Source organism: Geotrypetes seraphini, chromosome 11, assembly GCF_902459505.1.
Source record: "Geotrypetes seraphini chromosome 11, aGeoSer1.1, whole genome shotgun sequence".
Taxonomy (NCBI): Eukaryota; Metazoa; Chordata; class Amphibia; order Gymnophiona; family Dermophiidae; genus Geotrypetes; species Geotrypetes seraphini.
This window is the reverse complement of record NC_047094.1, coordinates 110,968,006-110,980,216: the sequence shown is the minus strand read 5'-3', so window position 1 is coordinate 110,980,216 and position 12,211 is coordinate 110,968,006. Positions and strand designations below refer to the sequence as shown.

The 12,211-nt window shown below is 42.5% G+C and overlaps 1 protein-coding gene across 1 annotated transcript in view; it reads left to right on the top strand.

The window, feature by feature from the left end:
• Positions 1 to 12,211, top strand: part of ARFGEF2 (ADP ribosylation factor guanine nucleotide exchange factor 2) — a 142,927-nt gene that overhangs the window by 124,120 nt on the left and 6,596 nt on the right. Inside the window, exons 35-37 of the mRNA XM_033963792.1 lie at positions 6,187 to 6,326; positions 7,341 to 7,509; positions 10,831 to 10,969. Of these exons, the coding sequence (XP_033819683.1) occupies positions 6,187 to 6,326; positions 7,341 to 7,509; positions 10,831 to 10,969 (448 nt within the window). The remainder of the gene's footprint in view (positions 1 to 6,186; positions 6,327 to 7,340; positions 7,510 to 10,830; positions 10,970 to 12,211) is intronic.

Below are 12,211 nucleotides of genomic sequence, written 5' to 3'. Positions count from 1 at the left end.
TTTCCAGTCCCAGATTTTTTTTTTTTGTTTATAAATCTTTATTCATTTTGAATTCTTACATCAAGTGAATTATAAATAATAAAACAATTTTCACAAATCACTTGTAATTACAATCATATATTCTTATAAAATAAAAATAAATACCCCCCCTCTTTATCAATATTCCCATGACCATATGATACATATTCCCCATCCCAACCCAAATATAAACTAACCATGTGCTTAAGATATCTGATCATTAGAGTAAATAGTCAATGGTCCCCATATTTTTTTAAAATTATGAAAATTTCCTTGTTGTAACGCTATCATCTTTTCCATCTTATATATGTGGCAAACTGAATTCCACCAAAATGTATAATTTAACTTAGTATAATCTTTCCAATTTTGAGAAATTTGTTGCATGGCGACCCCTGTCAATATTAATAACTTGTTATTATTTGCAGAAATTGGACTCTGAACTCTCATTGCTGTACCAAATAATATAGTCCTAGTTTAATTGTGGCACATGCACACCCCCTTTGTTTGGAAGTTTTCTAGCCAATGATGTGGGTGGTGGAGGTTTGGGCTATTGAGCTCTACCTCAATAAACCTGAGGCTTTTTCTTCCAGGGGTTAGTGCTCTCAGTTAAATAAAGTGGAGTATAGAGAGCTAATACAGTAAGTTAATTTTATTTTAAAAATTTCTACACCACTTAAAACCTAAGCGGTTTACAAAGAGCACATACATAATCATGTAAACACACATAATCAAGACAACATAATACATTGACTCATCACAGTTATCTAACTTACTAAAACTAGTACAAAACTAGTAAAACTTCTGTAAAATAAGCTATCAAAACTAACCTAATAAAAAGCTCTCACAAACAGATATGTTTTTAATTGCTTCTTAAAAGACATCTTGTTATCACAGGACAAGCAGGCAGCATATTCTTGACTGATGGGTGATGGCACCGAAGGAGCCCCAGTACAGACAATTTTAGAGTGATTGCACTCTAAGAACTTAGAAAGTTCTAGCTAGGCTGCAGTGTGCGAGTGCCTTCCCGCCCGACGAAGGCGCGCGGTCCCCAGTTTCTTAGTTTCCGTGGAGCTAAGAAGACGCATTTTTTTCTGCGTGAAACTTTTCACGTTTTCTTTTTTTATTCTTTTCTTGAGTAAAATTTTAAAAAAAAAGTCTTCTTTTTTTTTACTTTTTTCGGTCAGCCCCGGCGGAGCCTGTTGGCACCATCGAAGCCTTGGGCTTCGATTTTGCTACTGCCGTTTTTCCCTTCATGCCCTCTTCACCGGGTTTTAAAAAGTGTCAGCGGTGTGCACACCCTATTTCCTTATCTGACCCACACAAGTGGTGCCTTCAGTGTTTGGGTCCGGACCATAGGGCTGCGACGTGCACCCGCTGTAGTTCTCTTCAAAAGAGGACTTTGAAGAATCGCCAAATTCAACAGCAGATTCTTTTCGGTGTCGCTATGGAAGTTCCACCAGCATCGACCCCGGCATCGGCAACTTCCTCCAAGTCGGCACCGGTCGTTTCGACACCGCAAGATGTATCTTCGGTGTTGCACCCCACAGGTAAGCCGGCTAAGAAGCCATCCCCTACAGTTCTTGGCCCGCCAGTCGAACATGCAGTGAGCCAAGTCCTGCAGACTGCGCGCTGGCTCCGCAAACGCTCCGCTCCCATAGAAGTGACTGCCTCTTCATCGGCATCGACTTCGCCTGAGTGTAGAGCTACACCGAGTAAGAAAAAAGCGGTACCGGTGCCATCGGGACCGTCTCTAGATGAGCGCATAGCATCTATCCTTCAGGTCCAGCTTAAGGAGCAATTGCAACACCTGCTCCCTGCTCTGTTGACTCCGAACCTTCTGGTGTTGGTTCCTACTGAGCCTCCGGTACCGATCGTCGATCAGCCTATTTTGTCGGCATCGACGTTATCGGCACCGCTTAAATCTGCCTCTTCTATATCTATGCCTATTCTATCGGCAGAGCCAAAGTCTCTTCATCGAGCTGCTCATGCTGTATCTGATCCGGTACTGCTCTCTGACACTCATACCGCTTAACAGTCGCCGGGTACGGTGTCGATGCGTTCCGGCAAATCGGTACGCAAGACCAGGCATACTGAATCCTCTACTCCTCTATCTCAGGGGCGTCTTCCATCGGTACGTGACCCTGATTTATGGGATGACTCCGAGGATTCCCTCGGTACCGAGGAGGATTTTTCATCGGATGAGGCTGACCCATCAGTGCAGGATCCTGCTAGTAAGCCAGAGCACTCTTCCTTCACTAAATTTCTTAGGGAGATGTCAGACACCCTTTCTCTCCCCTTGGAGTCTGATTCTAAGAAGTCTAAGCATTCCTGGATGCTTTGGACTTTGACCAACCTCCCAAAGAATTTTTAAAATTACCCCTTCATGATATCTTAAGGGAAACTTTTTACAAAAATTTGGAGACTCCTCTCACCATTCCAGGAGCTCCAAGGAAATTGGAATCACTTTATAAGGTGATCCCTATTCCAGGGTTTGACAAACCTCAGCTTCCACACGAATCTTTACTGGTGGAGTCAACCCTGAAAAAATCTGCAGGCTCAAGTGTGTATGCTTCTGTCCCTCCTGGCAGAGAGGGCAAGGCTATGGACAAATTTGGTAAACGACTTTACCAGAATGCTATGTTGGCCAACTGTTCAGGTAATTACGCATTCCACTTCTCCTTTTACCTGAAACATCTTATCCAGCAGATGGCCACTTTTCAAAAATATATTCCTGACCGCAAACTTTCTGCTTTTCAGCAATGCACTGCCAGTCTCTTGCAGCTCAGGAAGTTTATGGTCCGTTCCATCTATGACACTTTTGAACTGACATCCCGAGCTACTGCTATGTCTGTAGCGATGAGACGATTGGCATGGCTTCGCGTCTCAGACTTTGATGTGACCTTGATGTGAACCTTGCCAATGCTCCCTGCCTGGGTGTTGAGCTGTTTGGAGAATCTCTGGATACCACCACCCAGAAACTTTCGGCTCATGAGACGAGGTGGGATACCTTATTGAAAAATAAAAAGAAACCTCCTCCTCCTCGTCCTTTTAGGCAGCAGACGTCATACTAGCGCAGGTTCTCTGCTCGGCCAATTCAGCCTCATCCTCAGCCTCGGAGACAACAGCAGCAACAGCACCAACAGGCTCGTCAACAACAGCCACCTGCAATGAAACCTGTTGCCCAGCCTAAACCAACTCAGCCCTTTTGACTCTCTTCTCCAGAGCATTGCCAGTCTTCCTCCTTCATGTCCTCTTCCACAGCCTATAGGAGGTCGACTAAACATTTTTCTGGCTTGATGGGAGGTCATCACCACCGATCAGTGGGTGCTCTCTATCATCGCCCACGGCTACTCCCTCAACTTTCAGACTCCTCCGCCGTTAGGCCTGCCGAAAGAGTTTGCTTCCAACAAGTCTCAGTCCCTCCTTCTCGCTCAAGAGGTTCAATCCCTCCTTCTTCTCAATGCCATCGAAGAAGTTCCTCCAGATCAGCGAGGTCAGGGATTTTACTCCAGGTACTTTCTAGTCCCCAAAAAGACTGGAGACATCAGACCTATATTAGATCTCAGAGATCTCAACAAATGTTTGGTCAAGGAGAAGTTCAAAATGCTCTCTCTTGCCACCCTCTACCCTCTTCTCACTCAGGGCGACTGGCTATGCTCCCTCGACCTCAAAGAGGCCTACACGCATATTCCTATCCATCTGATGACCAGGCAATATCTACGCTTTCTCATCAATCAACATCATTATCAGTACAAGGTGCTACCCTTCGGTCTGGCCTCCTCTCCCAGGGTATTCACCAAGTGTCTGATTGTGGTAGCAGCCTATCTCCGCTCTCACAATTTTCAAGTCTTCCCTTATCTGGACGACTGGCTGATCAAGGCTCATTCCCCTCTGGCGGTTCTGCTTGCCACCAACCAGACCATTCACTTCCTTCAACTGTTGGGTTTCGAAATCAATCTACCCAAGTCGCACCTCATTCCAACCCAGCGACTTCAATTCATTGGAGCCATTCTGGACACTGTTCTGATGAGGGCATTTCTTCCATCCAACCGCCTTCAGACCATCCTTCATCTCTGTCAGCAGGTGTTTCAACAGATTACCATCTCAGCAAATCACATGATGGTGCTCTTGGGGCACATGGCTTCGACAGTGCATGTCACCCCTTTTGCACGTCTCCACCTGCGCACTCCTCAATGGACCCTAGCGACCCAGTGGTCCCAAGCGACGGATCCTTGCTCACAACACATATCTGTGACATTGTCTCTTCGACAGTCGCTTCTTTGGTGGTTGACATCTTCAAATCTATCCAGAGGTCTACTGTTTCATTTACCTCTTCATCATCTCGTGATCACCACAAAGTTAGAGCTATGGCAGCGTCTGTAGCTTTCCTCCGCTCCACTTCCATTGAGGAAATCTGCAAGGCTGCTACTTGGTCCTCAGTTCATACTTTTACATCTCACTATTGTCGATGCATTCTCCAGATGGGATGGACACTTCGGCCAATCTGTTTTACAAAATTTATTTTCCTAATGGCCAACCTTCCCTCCATCCCTCTTTTTGTTAGCTTGGAGGTCACCCATCAGTCAAGAATATGCTGCCTGCTTGTCCTGGGATAAAGCACAGTTACTTACCGTAACAGGTGTTATCCAGGGACAGCAGGCAGATATTCTTGCGTCCCTCCCACCTCCCCGGGTTGGCTTCTTAGCTGGCTTATACTAACTGGGGACCGCGCGCCTTCGTCGGGCGGGAAGGCACTCGCGCACGTGCGGTGCGACCTAGCTAGAACTTTCTAAGTTCTTAGAGTTCAATCACTCTAAAATTGTCCGTACCGAGGCTCCATCGGTGCCGTCGCCCATCAGTCAAGAATATCTGCCTGCTGTCCCTGGATAACACCTGTTACAGTAAGTAACTGTGCTTTCTTACATAACCTCAAACATCCTAGCAGAGCATTCCACTTTTTTTCGATGTCGGGACAAATGTGCGCGAGGACAAACGCTCGCCGACAATTCAGCGCAAAGACTTCAGCGCGCCGCAACAAAACCTTCTTTTAAAGGGCTCCGATGGCGGGTGTAGGGGGGAACCCCCCACTCTACTTAATAGGGATTACGCTGCCATGTTGGAAGGGTGGGGGGGTGTAACCCCCCACATTATACTGAAAACTTAACTTTTTCCCTAAAAAATAGGGAAAAAGTTAAGTTTCCAGTATAATGTGGTTACAACCCCCCAATGCCAGCGCGATCACTATTAAGTAAAGTGGGGGGTTCCTCACCAACACCCCCCGTCGGAGCCCTTTAAAATAAGGTTTTCCTGCGGCGCGATGAAGTCTTGCGCTGAATTGTTGGCGCGCTTAAGACTATGAACCCTTTTTTTTTCTCGCTTTTCCTTAGGGCTCCTTTTACTAAGGTGCGCTAGCAGTTTTAGCGCATGCGTAGTGTGCGCTACAATGCTGCGCGCTAGACGCTAATGCCTCCATAGAGCTTGCGTTAGTATTTTCCATTTAGCGTGGGGTTTGCGCGCACTAATCTTCAGCGTGAGCTAAAAACGCTAGCGCACCTTGGTAAAAGGAGCCCTTAGTTGTGGGATGTTAATGATGTAAATTAAATTCTTTATAAATAAATAAATAAAAAGTAAAAAAAATAGAACACCCAGTGTGCCTCTTACCAGTGCATGAGTATAACACAGGTTGCTAAAGAGAAGATCTTCCTCCAGACTCCCTTCACCTATCTACTACAGTTGCATGAACACAGCATACACAGCAAAAGTAGTGTTGGTCTTTGGAACCTGAAGCATATTTCCTGTCTTTACATGTAAAACATGAAATGTTATACAGAGTGCAGAATAGTGCACTCTCAGAACAGAAAAAAAGGATACTGTATTTACTTTGTCCTTAAACTATTAAAGATGCATGATAAAACAGAACATAAAATCTAAAGCCAGAAGTGTTAATGCGAAGAAATAGGAATTCAGTAAATGCACTGATGCTTTTAATCAGAGAGTTCCCACTTTATTTCCAGACAAATATATTGTCCTGGGTCTGGAATATCACTATAGTTCATTCACAGCACAAAATCTGATATTCTCTGAGTTAAGGTCTTGGCAATTCTGTCACAAGCTAAGTACCGTTTGTCACTCTCTTCCTTCACTAATGTCACCATTGATCTGTTTTAGAAATGGCAGACCAGAAGCTGTTTGCTAGCCTTCTTATCAAGTGTGTAGTACAATTGGAATTGATCAAGACTATCGACCACATAGTGTTCTATCGAGCAACGAGCAAGAAGGAGGATGCTGAGCACATGGCTGCTGCCCAGGTAACTGATGAAGTGCCATACACCTTGAAAGAAAGAAACTAGCTGAATAATGCAGAGCAACTTTTGTGAGCAAAGAAAGAGGCATGGTACATCGGGTTACCCCAGCAGTTTCAATGATATGCTAGAATAAAATACATGGAAAAGCTCTCCACATATTAGCTTTTCCACGTATTCACCACCATAGGACCCTCAGCGACCCCTGAAGAAGACTTTTTGTTGAAACTTGGACCATGTTGGATCCTGTGCCCTTAGTGGGCTAGGTCCTTTATGGATTTTATGTGGATTATCTTATTTTTATGTGGATGATTCTATTACACCTTTGGAACTCTGATATTCTTAATAAAGTCCAATGAAGGAACATCGTCACTCCACAGTGCTTTTTTTGGTTTCTTCTGGATTTTCTTCACTGTGGATACTTTGGGGGTCAATTTTTTTTTAGTTTTAGAATCTTTGCAGGTACATTTACCAAAATATGCCCCTGGAAATCCACCTGTTAATTTGGTGTAGTATGCACATGTTATAGAATATCACATTATCAGGAGTTTTCATTGAGTATTTAACATTTGCTCCTTGGGTAGCACTTGTTGTTCATCAGTGATTTTGATTTAGGTCTCATTATTAAAGTATTTATGATTTGGGGTCTAAATTCTAAGCATATTTGTTATGTAACTTTTTCCCTAAAACTAGAGAATAAGACAGGGCACACCCGGGGGGGGGGCAGGTTTTCAGGATAGGGCAGTGAATATGCATGAGAGAGGAAGCAGTGTATGCAAATCCACCTCATACATAATCATTGCAAATATCATAAAACTCGATTGGTTGGGTGTACTCTGAGGCTGGGTTGAGAAGCACTGGAATAAGGTAATGTAATTCAAGTTGGATTCAAGACATTTTCTGTTGAGATGATTTTGAACAGCCAGGACATCAGTAAGGCAGGTTACATAATTTCAGGGACTTTTTTTTGGTTTTTTTTTTTTTTTAAGCATGTATTAACAAAATGGATTCTCTTAACAGCGAGATATGCTAGATGCTGAAATCCATATCGACACAGAAGACCAAGGCATGTATAAATACATGTCTTCTCAACATCTCTTCAAGCTGTTGGACTGTCTGCAAGAGTCACATTCGTTTGCAAAGGCCTTTAACTCTAATAATGAACAACGAACTGCACTGTGGAGAGCAGGTATATAGGTAGAATGCAAAACATGTATTGTGGGTGAAGACTACTTCCAAAATCACATTCTGTGTGTATATATTTGCATAGTAAAATTGGAAAAAAATAAATCTTGGCCCTAATATCCTAATTGCACTATGTCAGGGGTAGGCAATCCCGGTCCTCGAGCTGGAACCAGGTCAGATTTTCAGGATCTCCACCATGAATATGTATGAGATGGATTTGCATGCACTTCCTCCTTGAGATTAAATCTATCTCATGCATATTTATTGTGGATATCCTGAAAACCTGACCTGGCTCCGGCTCTCGAGGACCGGAATTGCCTACCCCTGCACTATGCTGAGGAAATTGTGGTGTTAGGTTCCTCCTGCCCTTTGTGTTTCCAGCTCAATTAGTACTAGCAGCCTCTTCAGCCAATGGCACGATTTAGCCTTCATTCACAACCACCTAGGTTTTTTTCTTATTTTCAAATCCCCTTCCAACTCATTGAAGCAATTAGTCCTTAACAAGGGGGGGAAGGGGCAAACACCAGGGTTCCTTCAAAATATCTGCAATTATTGGCACTAAAACCGGCCACTAAGGGGGTAACTCTATGCATATGAAGCAGTGGTATTTGTGCAGAAATGGCTTGTTATAAAATTAAATTATATGCAGTAAAGATGCATGTAATGTTTATTTGCACATGCCTTTACCTGTACTGAAGAAGTCCCAAGGGGTGGAGTTGGGGCAGACTTGGGACTTGCAAGGGCATACTTTCGGATTTTCAAAAATATGACCATCTCTGGGAAAAGGTGACTAAAATAGAGGATCCAAAATTGAGTGTGGCTGATTTATTTTTTTTTTTTGGTCAATCTAAATCATAAATGGTGGTAAAGATATACACATTCTTATTAAAAAGAACCTATCAAACAGGAGGAAACAGTCTCAGGAGTCCCGGTGCATAAATTTAAATATTTGTATCTTGTACTCCTATGGGACTAATTCTTATTCATTGGCAAAAAAAACTCCTGATTTTTTTTTTTTTTTTTAATGTGTGTCATGGGTTCATAAGCTGTCTGCAAAAGTTTTATATGCTTGAACTTCTGTAACTTTTCCATTTTTTCACATAAAAGGATGGGATTTGGACTGTTGTGTTACAAACTGCTCTAACAGAATTCATTAAACCTCAATTTTTGTTTCTGGTGACTGAAAATATGTGTGTAAATTTTGCAACCTAAATACAAACAACCCAAGTGGTCTGAATAACAATTACTCATACAAGAGGCTATATCCCACTAAATGCGAGAAATACAAGCAAAAATTATTTATTAATCCAGGAAAAGCCTACGCAAAGTCCTATCACGGCGGCATAGCCATTGTACAAGCATCACGGCGGCATAGCCATTGTACAAGCATCACGGCGGCATAGCCATTGTACAAGCATCACGGCGGCATAGCCATTGCACAGTCATTATAGGACTTTCAAGCTATAATGAAAACTGCTTAAGATAAGTAATTCAGTTACCTTTAACTTCTCTACCTTTACGAGTATAGAAATGTTAAACAATATTTAGTCACAGCAGGGTTGTAACAGTAGATTATTTTCCTTAGGGTCTATTTATGAAAAATAATTCTAAGATCAACCACAATAGAATTTAAAATGAAGTTTTAAGTATAGACTTTAAGGTTTAAACCTATATTATAAAATTAAAAATATTAAAAAATAAATTAAAAAGAATAATAAATTAAGAGATTCTACAAGTTCCAGGTTTTTCTGGCCTATGATTGGAGCATGGAGTGGTAATACTACGCAGACAGTCTAGTCCATGATAGGACTTTGCGTAGGCTTTTCCTGGATTAATAAATAATTTTTGCTTGTATTTCTCCCATTTAGTGGGATATAGCCTCTTGTATGAGTAATTGTAAATTTTGCAAGACAGTTTTCTGTGTACTAAATTGCATTTGTTAATGTGAGCACAGCACATAGTTTTGATGTATTTATCTTCCCTTTGAAAACTGTTGTAACTTATGAACCCTTAAGGGGATAAGTTTTATATTGTATTTTTTTGCATGTATATACACTGTATCCCCCTACCCCCATTGGTACGAATACACACTGTGACAAGAAATTGCACACTTCTATGCTGTCTAGGGGAGAGGAGTTTTTGTGCACAGCTGAGGCTAGATGCACTAAAGAGGATTGGTAAGACTGTGAGTCTACTCCGATCCAATTTTTGGCTGATTCAAAAAGAGCTATTGATGCACTAAAAAGTTTGCATGCAAATAATTCACACAGAGGCTTGTCGTAGTCCCCAACTCTCCCATCTGATTTATCACTGTGCGATCGACTCACACATGTGCAGAACCCCAAAAGCTGAGAAGCAGGGGAAGTCCTGAAAGCAGCTTCCTACCACTCAGCTGTTTGTGGCAGGAAACCTTTTTTTTTTTTTTTTTAAATGGGCACAGATTCTGTGTGTGTTACAGGGCCCAAGGTCACAAGGAGCAGTGTGGATTTGAACTCACAACCCCAGGGTGCTGAGGCTGTAGCTTTAACCACTGTGCCACACTCTCCCCATCAAACCTCCTATCCAGTATCTCTAACACCCCCCTCCACACCATCCCTTGTGTCCAACTTCTCTCCTTTTCAGTTCCTTCCCTTCCTCTATCCCATTGTCCACCATCTCTCTCCTTCTTCTCTGTTTTAGACCTATTATTTCTTCCCCTCCTCCCCACCCTCAGTCCGGCATATGCACGTCTCTTTGGACCCCTCCTTCCCTCCCTCTGTGTACTTCTACACCAGGGCCCGCCCTGAAGGCCTGCATGTTTTCCCATCCCTCCCAGCTTCCTGGTCTCATCTTCAAAGCAGCCTGCAGAGGATTGCCGGTTGGCTGTAGTGAATCTTGCAGGCTGCCTCGGCCTCAGCAGCCCTCTGCCACGGATCCCGCCCCCTCCTCTGATGAGCGGGATCGCGGCAGAGGGAATGTGCTGCGGAGGTCGACGGCACCCTGCAAGGTTTGCTACAGCCGACCCACAATCCTCTGCAGGCTGCTTTTGAAGATGAGACCAGGAGGCTGGGATGGGGGGAAGGAAGAAACAGGCCAAATCGTGGGCCAAATTTAATTACTCTGCATGCCAAAATTGTCCCCCAGGCCTGAGTTTGACGCCCCTGATGTAAAGGGTAGTGAATTCCTAGTGGAGATAAAATTGTATCTGATTTTAATCAAGCTTAGGATAAGAACTATAGGATCTCAAAGGGAAAGGACAGTAAAAGGCATGGATGGGTAAACTAGAGAGGCCATATGGTCTTTATCTGCTTTCATTTTTCTCCATTTCTCTGTTTTTGATTTTAAGGATTCAAAGGCAAATCAAAACCAAATCTTTTAAAGCAAGAGACCAGCAGCCTTGCTTGTTGTCTAAGGATCCTCTTCCGAATGTATATTGATGAAAACCGAAGAGGTTCTTGGGAAGAAATTCAGCAGCGACTCTTAAAGTAAGGATATTTTGTGATTTCATAATGACATTTGTAGAGCTCATATATTCTTGATATTTCTACATAATATTATTAAAATGTCTTTTTTATTGATCAATGCACAATTCAACTCGTATACAGAATCAGCAAATAGAATTAGTAATCAATGAATAATAGCAGTATAATATAACGGTATAATGCTGCTTGGTATAAAATTCTAGAGCCCAGTACTGAGCTAGCATGGTGACCAGAATAAGTTTAAAATAGTGGTTTAAAGCCATTTATAGAATTGAGTCTTAAATGTATAACTTCATTTGAAAATTGGCCTGATAGTTCTTAGAACTTAGTAGGATCTAAATTGTCCAGTTGCTAGCATTCAATAATCTATATAAATAGGATATAAATATAATTTAAAAATAGCCATGTAAACTACTGAAAGTTAATGTATTTAATGATTTTAAATGATAAATGTATTCGTGACTAGGTCACCTGCAACTGAGAGGAGAACCTCTTTCCCTGAGATGCCCCTGACCCTTTTCTAATATGCCCACTCGCTCCTGGCATGGCATTAATGATATGCTCTTATGTTTGTTACACTGTTTGGCCGAAACATGGACATGTCAAGTCTTCTAGAAATAAATACTTTCAGAGCACTACTGGTCCTCTTCACTGTTTTTCTGTGTGTCCTGACACTTCTGCTTGCGTTTTGGAATATCTTCAGAGATATACTGGTCAGTAGTGGCCCAACCTTCATTAACATAGGCAACCATGAAGCACTCCAGAAAAGAGGAACCCAGACATTAGCTGCAGGCCAGCTTGTGTGTGTCTCTCTAGGTTGTAGCAAATATTCAAATTCTGAAGCATTAAATTGGAAAATTTTACTGATAGATTATAGTCATGTAAATGAATTCTATTTCACAAGCCTGCAGTATAAGGCTTCTGAGAGTCAGGTTATATATTGGTGACTAAATGTTTACTATTCATTTATAAAAGCAGATGTGTTTCTAGACAAGGGGTGGGCAACGAGGGCCGCAATCCAGTCGGGTTTTCAAGATTTCCCCAATGCATATGCATGAGATCTATTTGCATGCTCTGCCTCATTTGTATGCAAATAGATCTCATGCATATTCATTGGGGAAATCCTGAAAACCCGACTGGGTTGCGGCCCTCATTACCCACCCCTGTTCTAGACCATTACACAAGTTGGGTGTAACGGATGATAGACACGGGGTCCGTTGGGGATAAAATTAGGAACAGCAGGCC